The sequence below is a fragment of the Chelonia mydas genome, chromosome 11, assembly GCF_015237465.2.
Source record: "Chelonia mydas isolate rCheMyd1 chromosome 11, rCheMyd1.pri.v2, whole genome shotgun sequence".
Classification (NCBI taxonomy): domain Eukaryota; kingdom Metazoa; phylum Chordata; order Testudines; family Cheloniidae; genus Chelonia; species Chelonia mydas.
In genome coordinates, this window is record NC_051251.2 from 41952441 (window position 1) to 41970023 (window position 17583).

Here is a 17583-nt window from a genome sequence, read left to right on the forward strand (position 1 = left end):
ACTATGTTACTCCTGTTTTATGCCCATATAACTTCATTGATTTCATTGGCTTTACACTAACAGGAGTAACAGTGGTGAATCAGAGTCAATAATATGCAAAGTCCCAGTGTGCTTTCTATATATCAGAGATTTGTTAAGGTGAAATTAAAGTAGTAGGTGCAGATCAATGAGCTTAGAACATTACCTTTCAGGAGATGCAGACTTTAAAAATCCCTCAAATGTTAAAACGCAGAAAGCCAAGAGTTAAGATTGCAGTTCTCAAGCAAATCTTAGCAAAGTTATTTGGGTTGAACTTCCTCAGTTTTTAATACAGTCATAAGGGGGAAGCTTACCCCTATGCCCCCTTGGGAAAGTCCCACCAGAGACCTAATGCTAGGGTAGGAGCTGTCAGGAGCAGAGGGGTCCAGGTGAATGGTTAGCTCTGACTCAGGAGCAGTCACAGAACACACTAATTATTCACCGCTTTCTCTGTTTGGTGACCCTCATGGTTGATTGGGTGGTGAAGGTAGAGGAGCACTAGTTCTCCTCTCCTGAACATACCCCACGGAAAGGAAGGGCTAATGCCTCACCTGACTTGGCAGCGCCTGAGTGGTCAGGTTACACTTTGTGGTCTATTGCCGCTGGGGAAAGGGCTTGAAGCCCTACATTTTTCTTAAAGGAAAGCTTAGGTCTCCAGCAGTCCTCTGATGCCCTATAGTAACATACCTGGAGCAGAAATTTTCTAGAAATGTTATTAAATAAAATATCAATAATTTTTGAAAATTCAAATTAATCAACTAAATTTTGGTTCTGGGAAAAACAGCTCAGCTGGGGATATCTAGTAAAACTTGTTTTACCTTCTGATTTTTTGTTAAGGGTCAAAAAGTTGGAATTATGCTTTAACCCTTCTATAATGAGGGTATCGTGATTTAGGAACCTCGTGTCCACCAAATTTCAACATTTGCATAAAGATTCTATCTTAATCTCAGGTCTAGCCTTCTAATTTTGAGTCCTATATGAACTGTTTTTTTTCCTGGTAAATTGTAGGAGGGTGGGGGCAAAATCAGGTTTGAAATGGAAACTTCATCAGAATCATCATCATAGAGAGATGACCATCATTCTATAGCATTCTGTAAAAATATGGTCCACATTGCACCTTTGTTTTCACTAATGTGTGTGACTCCCATTGGTTTCATTTAAGCAGTTTTCATACCATGATTATAATCCATCTCTTTGCTTGCATAGTTTTCTCATACTAAAAACAACTTGTTCTTAAATTAGTTCCCTATACCCACATAAATATTTAAATTGTGAATGTAAGAAAACATATGGCTTGAACGGAGAGTATTAAGATATAAAAGACAAGAAATTTCCATACCTAATACCCCTTTTGTATCATTTAAAACTGAAAGAATTTTAAAAGTGTAATTTGCTTTTCACTATTTATGTTTCACTTAGTCTTTCTTTTTCTACCAGGATGACACAAATTGTTTAAGTAGGTTTTTTTGAATAGGCTATTTCACTTGCATTTAGGTTGCAAACATTGGAGTCAAATGTTTGGTTAAAAGCTCCCATTGGATTAAAAATCATCTTGTAAAGATTTCCATGAGTCTTAAATTTTGTTAAAGTTGTTTTTACCAAACTCAGTTGTTAAGACAAAATTGAGTCTGCAGCTTCGCTAAAGACCAATTACAGACTGTCATTGCATTTTATGGTTACTTTTTCCAACACAAGTTTGGCCTCTGAAATTCCTGCAGCCTGAACTCATTTCTTTGGTAAACAGTATACCACACAATACAATTTACTGATCACGCAGTCTTGATTTTGTTCTCCATAAAGTTTCACTGCTTGACTACCATAATATTTAATAAACAATAGCAACACACATTTGTTAAAACTGATTACCGATTTTTAAAAAAGGGAATTAATAGCAAGTAAAGCCTTCTTATTGCAAGAAGTAATGGAATTAACAAAATATTAGTATTTATATTAACCAGGGGAGGTTAGGGATATCTAAAAGTGAGCAAACTACTGGTACATATAGATGAACAGAGAGTCAAGTAGCTTGGCAGGTAAAAGACAGACAAACAAAAAAAACCAACCATTTTAAGATTCAAAACCTGCTATGAGATGCTTTTACTGATATTTGCTTTAGTATTGATGGTGCACAAAGCCAAAAACCTTTGTGAATTAGACCTATAATGTTTGGCTAGTGGATAAAATGACAGAAGGGTTTAGGCTATGGCTGAACAATAGAGTAATAATAATGATAGAGTAGTACTTACATAACTCTTTTCATTCAGAGATCTCAAAGTGCTTTGCCTCCATTTTACAGATGAAGAAAATGAATTAAGTGGTTTGCCAATGGTTACATTGCAGGCCAGTTTCAGAGTACGGAGTAGCAATCAACTCCCAGTCCAGTGTCCCATGAGCTGTAGTACGCTGCCCCCATTAGACCACTAGCATCTGCTGCTATTCTTGTAGTTACTTTTGAATAAGGGTGGTAAAATGCTTCTGGTTCTGTAGTCTAGATGAAATTTAAAACCAAGGTTCTAATTATTTGTAGTCATTAGAACTCCTATGATACTTCTTCTGAAATATGAGGTGTATGCCCTCATGTTCTGGCTAAATTCTAATTCTAAATTCCAAAGTCATCCTGTAGTTTTAACTGAAAAAGAAATTCTTATTTTTCTGTCCTGACAATGTTTAACATCACTGTGTGCTGTCTGAAAGCTGCTGCTTTCCTTACAAGACATGGCCACATTTCAGTGATTTATGCGGTGAAAGCTACACATAGTAGTTTGTATATACTGGTGAGCACTTTGGATGAAAGGTGCCATGTTTTATATACATATGTCAGCTGTTATTTACTAAAATATTACTGTTTGAAACAGTCTAGAGTCTTTCCCACTGTTCCCCTAGAATTACAAAACCTAGTAGGAGTTAAAAAAGAAAAAGTTCTGTACTATGAAGTTTTTTTAATACATTTTGCTTTAAATTACTAACAAAATATAATAATTATAGTATTCTGGGGAACGTATCTTAGTAGGTCAAAACAGGTGATATGCTCATAATCAAAACAGAAACTGCTGTTTTTATGTACCTCCATCTTAACTTCTCTTGACCATGGTTACATAAATAAATTGCAGAGGAATAGTTTAGACCACAAATAGGAATTACTGTTCTGTGGTGCTCCACCATCTATAAAAAATTAATTCTCTTAGTGTGATGCCTAATCTGCCATTAAAATGCTTGCTGAATTAACAAATGGGAGAGAACAGATGATAAACAGTCATTATAAAGTAATATGCCCATTAAAATGACTTATGCTACCAGTGATTTTCATTTTTTCAGGACTCAGTGAAACAGAATAAATTTAAAAGATTTCATCCAACTGGCATCCTAAATGTGTGTCCCGTATAGGTGGCACATATACACACACAAATATTTGTTACCAAATGTATTAAACACCATTTGGTAGTTTATGAATGTTAAAAGAAATGTCCCTGATTCTCCTCTCACTAGCACTGGCATAAAGCTGGAGTAATGCCATTTAACTCAATTGAATTAGCTTAAGTATAAAACAGGTATCAGTGAGGGGGAAATTTGGCACTAATACATTTACTATTTACAGTGCTTGATGTGCTTGAATAATTAAAAGTGTGTTTGATAAAAACAACTATGAGATAAAACAACAATATGGAACCCCTTCTTTTCCGGGGGGAAAAAAGCTTTAAAAGGCCAAGGTATTTATCGCCGAATGATTTTTTTTAATGCATAAGTAATAAGCTTTAAAAATGGTTCCTCAAATGCATATTTATAAAGCAGCCCATTTGCTAAGGCAGACAATAGAAGAGGGCAACTAAAGGACTGGCTGGAAGATGTGTGTCTAAATTGCAGCCCTCAAGATACGAGGTGGGGGAGGGAGCAACATTACTGGTGGGAGCCAGAAAGGAATTAGACCAGTGGCCTTCTTCAAGAAGAGAACACAACATAGAATATGGGTAACACTTCTTCTGACACTTGAGCTACTGGATTTTTATGTTTGTTTATTATTTAAATTACAGTAGTGCCTAGAGGCCTCAACCAAGATCAGGGCCCCATTGTGCTAGGCACTGTATAAACACAGTGAAATACAGGTCCTGCCCCAAAGAGATCTGGATGGGATTTTGAAAGGGGCCTAAGAAAGTTAGGTGACCAACTCCCACTAACTCCTCTCGGTCTCTTTTCCAAATTCCAGTCTACCACATGAAATAGACAAGACAGACAAAGAAAGGAAATATTGTTACCCCCATTTTATAGATGGAGAACTGAGGCACAGAGAAATTAATTGACTTGCCCAAAGTAAGACAGGAAGTCTGTCAGAGCTAGAAAATGAAGGAAGATCTCTTCAGTTCCAGTCCAGTGCCTTGACCACAAGACCTCCTCTCTTGCTGTTGAATGAGTTACAGTAGATAATTGTAGTACAGTAGTGACTGTAGTGAAACATGAACTATGTACTCAGCAAGAAGCTTTGACGTACGCTAGACACACTGAACCCAGTCTTGGACATTGGTTATGTAGAAAACAAAACCTATTAAAGCAATGAACACATCTCCAGAAAGTGCTGAAGTTATAATAGTAGGAAAAAGTCTGCAATTTACAAAACAGCCAAGGATAAATTTGAAGCTCTAGCCAAAAGAAAACAGAACTGACAACAACAACAGATGGGAAGAGGAGGGAAGGAGAACAGGAACACGGCAAGAAGACATGAACCATAAGGAAAAAAAAAGCATTCCAGTCTGTGGGAGGCCCAAGTAGCCAGTTAATTACTCATTAAGGTTAGGAGAGGATTATCATCATTGCATACACTTATAATGAGCCCATCTCAGTAGTACCCAGATGCATTTACAAAAGATAGATCAAGTACAAAACAACCATTTCCCCCGAATCTTGAACATACAGGCCAAAACCTCAAATAACCCCAAATTTACTTCCATAACAGTGCCAGAAATGGGGGTTCTACAGCAGAATTTAATGGAAACCTGGAACAAAGAGATAAGTTTACAAAGCATTCTTCTATGGGCCAGGTTTAAGCACAAAAATATTTCCAGTAGGAGCAAACTCCAGAGGATACGACCTACCCCAGACAACAGCTCCTATGAGCTCACTCCTGGGATAGTCATCCAAAGCATTCCTGCCAGCCAATTCAAGCAGTGGGTGGAAAACAGGTATGGGAAAGAGGAGAGCGAGAGGAGGGCATTTTCTGAGATAACTGGAACCCAGGCAAAGAACTGTTTTGAAGACAGGAATCTCATTGCATTTCATCTGGCAGCAAATTGGCAGTAAGCGCACAGAGCAAGGCGTAGGTGTAACATACTCTCAGCAATCTAAATGGCAGACAGCTGCAATTTGCATCGGTTGGAGCTTCCAAATAGCATTCAAGGCTCCAAGCAGAGCGCACTGAAGAAGTATCTCCTGGAGATAACAAAGAAGCGATATCGCCATCTGAGAGGTAATGACGCAGTCATGCAGCCAGCAAAAGGTGGAAAGTAGGTTTCTGGTCACTGAGTGTCAGTGAATCCAGGATCGGTCAGAAGTCTGCATTTATTTTAGGGCTGTCAAGCGATTAAAAAAATTAATCATGATTAATCGCACAATAAAAAAATTAATCGTGATTAATTGTGCTGTTAAACAATAATAGAATACCATTTATTTTAATATTTTGGATGTTTTCTACATTTTAAAATATATTGATTTCAATTACAACACAGAATACAAAGTGTACAGTGCTCACTTTATATTATTATTTGTATTACAAATATTTCCACTGTAAAAATGATAAAAGAAATAGTATTTTTCAATTCACCTAATACAAGTACTGTAGTGCAGTCTCTTTATCATGGAAGTTGAACTTACAAATGTAAAATTATGTACAAAAAAAAACTGCACTCAGAAATAAAATAATGTAAATCTTTAGAGCCTACAAGTCCACTCAGTCCTACTTCTTGTTCAGCCAATCACTCAAACAAATAAGTTTGTTTACATTTGCAGGAGATAATGCTGCCCGCTTCTTCTTTACAATGTCATCTGAAAGTGAGAACACGCTTTTGCAGGGCATTTTTGTAGTGGGCATTGCAAGATATTTACGTGCCAGATACACTAAAGATTCATATGTCCCTTCATGCTTCAACCACCCTTCCAGAGGACATGCGTCCATGCCGATGATGGGTTCTGCTTGATAATGATCCAAAGCAGTGCGGACTGACGCATATTCATTTTCATCATCTGAGTCACATGCGACCAGCAGAAGGTTGATTTTCTTTTTTGGTGGTTCAGTTCTGTAGTTTCTGCATCAGAGTGTTGCTCTTTTATAACTTCTGAAAGCATGCTACACATCTCATCCCTCTCAGATTTTTGAAGGCACTTCAGATTCTTAAACCTTGGGTCAAGTACTGTAGGTATCTTTAAAAATCTCACATTGGTACCTTCTTTGCGTTCTGTCAAATCTTCAGTGAGAGTTCTTAAAACGAACACTTGCTGGGTCATCATCCGAGTTTGCTATAACATGAAATATATGGCAGAATGCAGGTAAAACAGAATAGGAGACATACAATTCTCCCCCAAGAAATTCAGTCACAAATTTAATTAACATATTATTTTTTTAATGAGCGTCATCAGTATGGAGGCATGTCCTCTGGAATGGTGGCCGAAGCATGAAGGGGCATACGAATGTTTAGCGTATCTGGTACGTAAATACCCTGCAATGTCAGCTACAAAAATGCCATGCGAAAGCCTGTTCTCACTTTCAGATGACATTGTAAATAAGAAGCAGGCAGCATTATGTCCCGTAAATGTAAACAAACTTGTTTGTCCTAGCAGTTGGCTGAACAAGAAGTAGGACTGAGTGGACTTGTAGGCTCTAAAGTTTTACATGGTTCTGGTTTTTGAGTGCAGTTATAGAATGAAAAAAATCTACATTTGTAAGTTACACTTTCACGATAAAGAGATTGCACTTCAGTACTTGTATGAGGTGAATTGAAAAATACTATTTCATCATCATTTTTACAGTGCAAATATTTGTAATAAAAATAATATAAAGTGAGCATTGTACACTTTGTATTCTGTGTTGTAATTGATATCAATATATTTGAAAAATGTAGTAAAACATCAAAAAATATTTAGTGCATTTCAATCTATATTCTATTGTTTAACAGTGCAAATAAAAGTGTGATTAATCATGATTAATTTTTTTAATCGCGATTAATTTTTTTGAATTAATCGCATAAGTTAGCTGTGATTAATCGACAGCCCTAATTTATTTAGATTTATGCAAATCTAACAAGCATCTAGCCCTGGATTTATGCACCCTTGACAAATACGTAAAATACAACCCTAATTTTAGTAATCCAGTCATTTTAACTCAACCCACATTACAACAGCCAACCATGAAATACAGGAGCGACTAGAGATTTCTAGGCCAGCTTATCTGAAAAATGTAAAAATGTAAAATGCACTGTAACAGAACTGCAAGAGCCTTTAGGGAACAGGACAAAACCAAGGGAGTAAGAGGAAGGTAGCAAACACAAGATGAGGCCCCCACAAAGTTAGTGTTTATAAAACCGTTGAGCATACAAGCACCACGGTTAGGTAATAAAGCACTCAAATAGGCATGCACCGGGAACAGAGAGAACTCTTTATTCAGAGGGCCCTACCATGCCACAGACCACCAAAAGGAGGCTGAGCACAGCAATACACGGCATGGCTTGGCACAGCTGAGCGCAGTTGTCTCACTAAACAGAGAGAAACATGAAACCATCCCCTCCTTCAAACCCCTCCTCAATCACATATTTGCTGTGATACCTACAAGAAATGAACAATCAATCATGGCCTAGTAGAGAAGAGAATAGGCCATGCAGAAAAAATATGGATGCTTGAAATCACATGGGTATCTATCTAAGGAAATTCCTAGATATCCATGGATTGGGCCAGAGATATTCTATTCAGAGGTGGGAAAACTATGGCCTGTGGGCCACAACTGGCCCATCAGACATTTTAATCCTACCCTCGAGCTCCAGCCAGGGAGTGGGGTCGGGGGCTTGCCTGGCTCCCCGTGGCTCCTGGAAGCAGCAGCATGTCCCCCCTCCAGCTCCTACACTTCGGGGCAGCCATGGGGATTCACACACTGCCTCTGCCCCAAGCACCAGCCCTGCAGCTCCCATTGGTCAGGAACTCCGAACCTCTTTGCTCCATTCCCAGCCTGCAGTTCCCTCCTGCATCCCAAACCCCTCATCCCTGGCCCTACCCCAGGCTTGCACCTCCAGCTGGAGCCCTCACCCCCTCCCGCATCCCAACCCCTTGCCCCAGTCTGGAGCTCCCTCCCACACCCCGAACTCCTCATTTCTTGCCCCACCCCAGAACCCGCACCCCCAGCCAGAGCCCTCACCCCCTCCCGCATCCCAACCCCCAATGTGATGAGCATTCATGGCCTGCCAAACAATTTCCATACCCAGATGTGGCCCTCAGGCCAAAAAGTTTGCCCACCCCTGTTCTACCTTGTGAATTTCATCCAAACACAATGTGCAAATTCTTATCTCCTTGAAAAAAAGTTTGAGCTTTCTATCTGCAAATCTAATTGTTTATCTTTCTAAATACTCTACTCAAATGTTCAAGAGAAGACCTAACCTTTCAGATCAAATTATCTATTGGTAGTTTAACATACAGACCTTTTGTGCAGATGAACCGGATGGTAGAGCAGAAATTATTTAATTGGGTACTCTATCCAGAGAAAGAAAATTTTAAACAAAGGCAATTTTTGTTGCTATGGACCATAATTAGAAATATAATTCAGCCTCTCTACAAAAGAATTTGATGCTCTGGCTTTAGACGTAAGTGACTCCCAGTCTCCCTTTCCCCTGATTCAATCCCCCTTCTCCTTCTCACCAATACACTTAGTCTCTGATCATTGCACAGGTATGTAGCCTTGGGTCCTGATTCTGCATAGAGTTATTCACATGCTTAACTTTACTCTCATGAGTAATCTCTCTGAGGTCAAAGGAGGTCTTTGTAGGATCCTAGACTTGGAATGTCATGATGTATTTTTTAAAACATACTCGAACATGCAAAAATTGAAGCAATTATTCTCCAAAATCTGAAAGATGCATCCGAACCACTGAACAGTATGTTCATTAGTAGGATGTCAAATTATGTACTGTCTAAAGTAAAAATTAATTCTATAATTAATATTAGTGGCAAATTTCTTTACATCCACTTCAAAATTTCAGGGGATTTTACTGTGCAATCTTTTAAAATATACTTCGAATTACTGCACAATACATAAAATCAGTGACATAAACTAAGAATCAGTCAGTTTTTTGACATTTAACTTCTCTCAAGACTATATCCCAATGCCACCTACCCTTGAATATACCCATTTGTAATCAAAACTTGCAATTAATAATCACAACTACGAGAATTACCTTTTTTTAATCAGACTGCAGAACCTATTTCCATTTATTCACAATATTGAAACAATAGGATTTGCAGGAAAGGAAACCATGGTAACCAACTAAACCTGCTGCAGCAGATATCAGTGCAAAAGAACATACAGTGTGATCGCACTTCAACGCCTACCACAAGTACATTTTTCCCCATTTCCTTTTTATCCTCATCCTAATTATTAAACAAGCTTTCAATCACAAAAACCTACATTGTGAGTGATGTCTTATTGTTATCATAATTTGCTCTAGGTCTTGGCATTAAGCATGGACCTACTGTTTTGCTGACATTTAAAAGCAAATCTAAAACCTCTAGGAATTAATTAGGAATTTCCAGGTCTTTTAATCCATTAGGAATATCTAATTTCTATTACAATGTATGTTATAACACTTTTTTTCTTGCATACAGACTCCAATATATAGGCAACAATTTACTCCTGCTAGTAATATTTGTAAAACACAGGTAAAAATGCATTTACTTTATCATTTTCTTCTGTCCTGTGAATTCACTTCTACCCTTGAGACAAACTATGACATATTTATTTTCCTTAGTAAAGGTTTTAAACAGAAGTGCATTTTCATCATGTGTGGATGTAAAAGGGTACTCGAGCTGGAAAAAAAATAGTAAAGATGCAAACTAACTAATAACAAAGAAGGAAAGTAATTATCAAGACAAAACAAAACACAGCTCCCCATGAAAACGGAAAGTATATTTCAGTACAGCCTATAGATAACCTAGCTAACCGAGAAACTTCATGTTTAAAAGGTTATTTGGGGGAAAACTGTTGGTCCACTTTCTTATTAGAGCATGAAATAAATATTTATTAGAAAACCTAAAACCCCATATTTCACCTTGTCTTGTTTTATTTATCTTACAGGAGTTGTGAGGTTTAATTAACTCTGACGGGCTCTGTGGTTCTTGGATGAAAGACACTATTGAAGTGAGATCACTAGATTTAGGGCAGCCACTTTGGCCATAAACCCAATCCACAAAACCTAGGATCACCCTAGGGCCAACGTGACTGTACAGTGCTGTAGAGCTGACACAGGATACTTCTGCTCAACAATAACAACAAAACCCTGCAGCAGTGAGTCTCAGAGCCCAGGTCTACAGACTTGGTCTTGCACTATGGTGCTAAAAAGAGTCATGCAGATGTTCCATCTAGGGCTGGAACCAAAGCTCTGAAGCTCAGGGAAGGTATGGGTCTCAGAGCCCGAGCTCCAGCCCGATTGGAATGTCTACACGAGGCTCATACACCAAACACCCACCCTGCTGCTGGCATACAAGAGAAAAAGGGGACATGCCAGGATCCAATACTGATTGTTGTCTAATATTTTTAGCCCACATTGTTACAGGCCAGACTAAGTTAGAGTACTCCTCAGACTATACTGAGAGCTCAAAAAGAATAGTGAGAAGAGAGAAACATTGGGACTAGGACAGTGCAAAAAAGAGCCTTTATGTACCACCCCAAATGGCATTCTCTGCATTTTGGTTGTACACAAGGATGTGGCCTGCTATTATTGTTCACTCTGTTCCCAAAGAAACACCTTTGCTACACTGTGACTCTGGCATGGATTTATTTGCGATACATGGGGCTAAACTAATTCCTGGTGTAACTCAACTGGCTTGATTAATTTATGCATGGAGTTATATAAGGGTGTTGCCTGCAATAGATGTGGACCGGACTCGATGACGCAGTCCTGTGTCTTAAGTCTACTTATCTAGTGATTTGGAAGGTTGCTCTAGATTTGTAATGCTTACAGTATACTCCATCTCTTTACACTGGGTTCCATGAGTAAAAATCTTTAGTGTGAAGTGAAGTGAATTTGAACATTTCATGTCATGAGAGTCTGACAAGGTGTGAATAAGCAGAGGAGTTAGAAACAGAATGAGAAGGGTTGTGGGTGGTCTCTTGTTCCTACACTCTCTCTCTCTCTTTCTGCAGGGGAATCTTGTTTCACAAATTTAGAAGGAAAGCAAAGACTCAGATTAACACAGATGGTCAAGTGTCCACCAGTCAGACTAAAAGAAATTGGCAGAATTTCTATACACAAGGGGCGAGATTCTTTGGTTCACCTGAGTGACACTTGGTGCAGGATCTCGGAAAGGATCATTCAAAGGATGTGGCCAATGCTGTGTTGAGCCATCTCTACATTCCTCCAACCCTGGAGTGGGCCAGGGGCCGTTACACGAAATTTGACACTAATGTGATTCAGGCCCCTCAAGAGGCTCTGATTTATGCCCAGCTGCCTTAGAGGCTGTACTGACAATTGCAAATCACCAGATATCCTGGCCACACCCACTTTCTCCATGGGAACACCCCTTGCAATTGACTTATGCTGGGCCTATGTCACCAGGGAACACCTGGGGATTCTCCTTACACAAGGATAATTCTCTGACTCGCCAGATTCAATGGTGCTTTAGCAGCTTTGCAGCATGGGAGAGGTACAAAGCATCCATGAGAAGGCCGAGGCCATGACTTTTATTTCAGTTAAAATTTTGATTTAAAAATGTCCCCCAAAATTTTTTAAAAAAATAAAAATGTGTTTTGAATCCTGTGAAACAGAAACAACTTTGAATTTTCAACTTCCGTCAGGATTTTTAAAATTTTTAGACCAACTCTTCAAGAGTGATTATGTATTAAATGCCCCAAAACTTCCTTAAGGTTGCCCAATGGTGTTTTGTGCCCTTCCAGAATGCGGAGAGTGGCTAATTTTAAACCTATGAAAACCGGAAAGGAAGGGTGAAGATAAATGCCAAACCTGCAACACATGACAGTAACACATGTATTAGGACTATACCCTTACAGATGCTATAGCAGGGGTTCCCAACATTTTTCTTGCTGAGGCCTCCCTCAATATGCTATAAAAACACCAGGGCACAACGAGGTGGGGGGGGGGGGGGGAGAAAGAACTGGTGGGACTCGAGCCAGGGGGGACCCTTGGGCATAGGCATAGTTTTACTTCTATTTGGGGGGGGGGGGGCGGGGGAAGAACTGGTGGGACTCAAGCCAGCTCTGCACAGTGGTGTCCAGGGAGGAAACACAACCTCTACCCGCCTGACTCACTCAGGAGGTCAACCTGCCAGCAGGGGGATGCAACCAAAAAATATAACTCAAATGGGGGACTCAGTTCAAAAAGTTTGTAAGCCGCTCAGGATGCAGGTAGGGGGTAACTAGGGGCTGTGTGAAGTGAGGGGAGTAGCTCAGGGTGCAGGCAGGAGATAGCTAGGGCCTGTTTGCAGGCAAGAGGGTAGCTCAGGGTGCAGGCAGGGGGGTAGCTAGGGGCTGTCTACGGGCAAGGGGAGGCTCCCAATGCAACTCCTAGCTTCGGGGGGTGGGCGCTGAGGCTCCAGGCTCATGACTTGGCAGGGGAGGGGGGAGGTTTGCCGCTTCAGCTCCACATTGCTCCCAGCTTCGGGGGCTTGAGGGGGTGCTGGCATCAGACCCACGCTGCTCCCGGCTTCAGGGCGGGAGGTCCACTGGCTTTAGTCCTATGTAACTCCTGGCTTCAGGGCAGAGAGGGGCTGCCAGCTTTAGCACTGTGCCAGTCCTGGCTTCAGGGCGGGGGCCGTCAACTTTAGCCCCATGCCGCTCCTAGCTTCGGGGCAGGAGTGCCAGCTTCAGCCCTGCATTGCTCCTGAGGGGGCTGGGGTAGGGGGGACCGCTGGCTTCAGCGCTGGTGCACCGGGTTTCAGCCACAGGGCTCCGCGGTCCCCCTGAAAGGGCTTGCGGACCTCCAGGGGACCACGGACCCCTGGTTGAGAACCACTGTGCTACAGAACACATTGGAAATAGAGCACATGAGCACTGTAGGATAAAGTCTAACATTGTCTCTTTTCCAAGGCAAACCATGGGTTCAGGTCAAGCGTAGCAAACAGAAGCTACCTGCACTCAAACACTGAGCTTACTCCACTCAAACCACCCTGGACTTGCTTCACTCTTGTCCTGAGCACTCCTTCTGAGACTCTGTCTTCACGCACCCGTGGATATTGCTGTCATACATACCACCACATTGCTGACAATCCCCACAGCAAGAAGACAGCCTTGTGTACCTCTACTGCCACAAGCTACAAAATTCAGTGCAAAAATAAGGCATATTGGATCCTTCAAGGTGCACATGCACTTCTCTTCATATCACAGTCACAGCTTTGCCAAGCTGCTTCTGCTGATCCCTCCTCCATTCAGTGCAGGTACAGTTAACACAGCTAGAGTGGACACAGATAAATGCTGGAATTCTTATGTGTGGAACTCAACACAAATAATGGCATGTTCTCTTAGTCCTTCCTTATATGTTCTTATTGTAAATTCATAGATTTTAGGGCTCTAAGGGACCATTAGATCATATAGTCTGACCTATATAATACAGGCTATAGAATTTCCCCCAGATACTGATGTATTAAGCTTAATAAGTCTTGACTTGAAGCCTTCAAGAGATGGAGAATCCACCACTTCCCTTGGTAGTTTGTTAACCTTTGCACTAGCCTTACTGAACCATTCGCAGTGACTATTGCTGGATCCAAAGAGGACAGAGTTAAGGTTGCATTGTGGGGGTGGCATGCACCTTAACTTTGTATTACCTGTTTTTCAGCAGTTGAAAGCTGCGTTACCTTAACTCATTTCCTGGTTTTCAGAGGTCTGAGTTTAACCACACCCTGCATTATAGAAGAGCACGAGGCATGACCGGGCAACCTTCATGCTGCCTTAAAGTTTTGGAACATTTAATTAAAAAAAACAAGCAAACAAAAAAAAAACAAACCAATTTCTTAGCACCTCCATGTACCACAGCCCACATTTAAAATGAAACACTGAACATAAGTTTCTCTAGCCATAATACATATAGGTATCAGTTGAACACAATGTTTTATAGGTATATTTACCATTTTTAAGGAAGTTTGAAGCCTACCAGTGCCATCAATCATTATAATAAAATTAACAGAATTGCAATTTGTATTTCTTACTTCTGACTATTTTCTAGATTTTAAGAAAAAAAAATTTTTTTAATGCACTGCAATGATCCAGTCACAGTGCACTGTTTCTTCACTGTTGTTGATGGCCCTGCTGATTCAGCCTCTTGTTTTCATTTCTCTTCATTCAGTTTATGTTCAGTGCTTTCCATGTGTTCTACAATTGTCTGCCTTCTAACATAATCTAAAGCCTCTCTGCATATAGTATAGAACAGCACATTACCATCAACATGAAATGTTTTCCTTGCCAAAAGCAGTGACATCGTCTTTAGGGATGAATTTAAAAGTTTTCACAGTCTTTTCATAACTTTAATTACTCATGTCTAGAGGCTGAAGTGAAATTTGAGATCCATTAAAACCCGAACCACTATACACCTTTGAGTAACCTCTATATGCCAGAAGCAGTTTACTTGAGTATGTTTAGCTATGTAAATTTAAAGTGCATTCAAAAATCAACCACAAGAGGGGAAGGTTGCACACATTGAATATGTGACACTGGCACTTTCAGTAAAATGTAGTTAATAGTTAATATATGTTTTTATTTTTTCACAAAATGTAAAAACTAAAGATTCTCTGTAAAAATGCAAATTTCGTGGTTTTCCACATTTTTCCACAGCAAACAGATTTCTAGGATCCCTGCTCACAAGGCCCAACAGGACACTAGCTCATTAATCCCAGGTGGGCTGGACCACTCTCCCTTAAAGGTATTAGGTCCACCTGTGATACTAGTAGGAAAAGATTAAACTGAATCATGGAGTTAGACATAGAGGGTGAAATCCTAGCTCACTGAAATCAATGTGAGTCCTGTCAAAGGGGGCAGGATTTTGTGCAAAGACACATCTCACTGACATTCCTCATTTCTGATCTGGGAAATGAGAGTCAGAATATAGATAAACAGCTATCAAAGTCACCTCCAGGCTGCAGATGAAGCTGACCATTCATCCTGACATTGTAGCAATGGGGAAAAAATTAACTGGTTCCCATAAAAAAATCTGACAGTTTACAGGCAAATTTTTCTTTATCTACCAAGGTATGCACAGCAAAATTTCCAAAGCTGAAATAAGAGTAGAATGCAGTAGTAACAGTAATGGTAACTACAGTGACAGAGTAAGGATTGGGTTAAACACTAGATGTAAGTAAGCAAAGCCAACATCACACTTATTGGAAACACTGGTATACTATGAATATCTTCTAACAAAGAGAGAAAAATTGAAACAAAGAGCAAAACTCTTGCCTGCAACTGATGGAAAGAATATGCCTGCTGCTTACTTCCTTCTAGGAAGGAAAATAAATGTTGGAAGCATTAGGAACTCCAAGGGTAGGAAATGTGCTGCCAGAAAGGTCTGAAGCACTCATATTCAGCTATGGCATATGAGATAACAGAGTGTGTGGGTTCACTTTCACACATTTTAAAGTGAGAGCAACGAACAGGATAATATGGTATCACTTGCTTCAGCAATGGAAAGCAACACCACAAGCTATTTTCCTTGGTAAAACCAGGATGGTCAAGCTAATGCTTAATCACAGTAAAATGGCATCTGCATGTACAATGTTTAGATTTCAATGCATAATTCCAAATCCTAATTTCTTTAAATTAAACTAAGGTTAACTGCATGAACACTGCATTTAAAGAAGTCTGAGAGCATTTTCCTGCCATGTTATATCCAACTGACGTTACCTCTTACATAAATACAGCCTGGCCATAATTTAAAAACATTCTTTATAACTGGTATATTAAACATTTTCCCAAGCCAGCAGAAAAACTAAATTTCAGAGGGAGAGCTGCCTTACGCTCTTTTCTGTAGTAAAATCCATCACTATGTATACTTTACTGTCTGCAAAAGTTGCTTTCAGTGGGATTTTCTACCTTGAAAAAGATAATGTCAAAGTTTGAAGACACTAACCTTTCTCCTAGAGTCAGAGAATTTAAGGCCAGAAGGGACCATTAGATCATCTAGTCTGGCCTCCTCTGTATCATAGGCCACCTACACCACCCAGCACCCACACACTAAATCCAAGAGCCAAAATGAGATCAAAGTATTACAGCCCACAGGAGTCTAGATTATTGTGTGCCACCAGCAGAGAAAAGGAGGGACTGAGGTGCACCAGAACCCGAGGCTCCAATAATGGCAGGGAAATGATTAAGTGAGACATACTCAGATAATTCTGGCAAGTGACCCGCATCCACGTGCTGCAGAGAAATGCAAAAAACTACAAAGGTCACTACCAATCTGTCCTGGGGGAAAATTCCTTCTCTATCCCCACATGGCATGCAGTTAGACCTGGAGCACGTGAGCCAGAACCAGCCAGTCAAGCACCTGAGAGAGAGAGAATGCTCAGTGCCACCTCACAGCCCTGGCCCACCCCCACAATATCCCATCTCTAGCCATGGCCATCCCTGATGCCTCAAAGGAAGGAGACTGAAAAAACTCCACCAAATACATTGGGGGTGGGGTGGGGTGGGGACCCTCCTAACCCCTGCCAGTGGCCGGCTGAAACCTTGTGGCATGAGCTTTAGGAATACAAGACAGAAACTGGAAGTGAGGCCCCAGACTGCTGAGTACTATCCCTTACCATCACAACCAATCCTGTCCTACAATCATACACATAACTCTGTCCAGCTTTTTCTTAAAACCAGTTAAGTAGTTTGCTCCACAACTGCTTTTGGGAGGCTGTTCCAGAACCTCACCTCTGTGATGGTTAGAATCCTTCTAATTTCCACCCTGAATTTGTTCATGGCTAGTTTACATCCATTTCTTCTTCTGCCAGCATTATCCATTAGCTTAAAGAGCTCTTCATGCTCCTTCGTATTTACTTCCCATAACGTATTTACAGACAGCAATCATATCCTTTGTCAACCTTCTTTTTGCTAGATTAAGCAAGCTAAGCTCTTCCATCTCCACTCATAAAATAGGCACTCCATTCTCCTCATCATCCTAGCAGTTCTTCTCTGCGCCCGTTACAATTTAAATTCATCTTTCTTGAACACAGGTGACCAGAATTGTACACAGTATTCCAGATGAGGTCTTACCAGTGCCTTGTACAATGGAATTAATACTTTACTGGAAAGGCCTTGCCTGATACCTCCCAAGATCACTTTTGCTTTTTTCACAGCTGCATCACGGCGGCTCATAGTCATCCTGTGATCGAGACACACACCCA

At 40.4% G+C, this 17583-nt stretch overlaps 1 protein-coding gene across 8 annotated transcripts in view; it reads right to left on the minus strand.

Moving 5' to 3' along the window:
- Positions 1–17583, minus strand: part of CHN1 (chimerin 1) — a 156614-nt gene that overhangs the window by 73424 nt on the left and 65607 nt on the right. The window contains exon 1 of one of the 8 annotated variants that reach the window (XM_037912871.2): positions 2265–2423. The exons of the other annotated variants lie outside the window; for them this stretch is intronic. Coding sequence (XP_037768799.1) covers positions 2265–2278 — 14 coding nt within the window. The 5' untranslated portion in view covers positions 2279–2423. Of the gene's footprint in view, positions 1–2264; positions 2424–17583 lie in introns of those variants that run through there. 8 annotated transcript variants of the gene reach the window in all.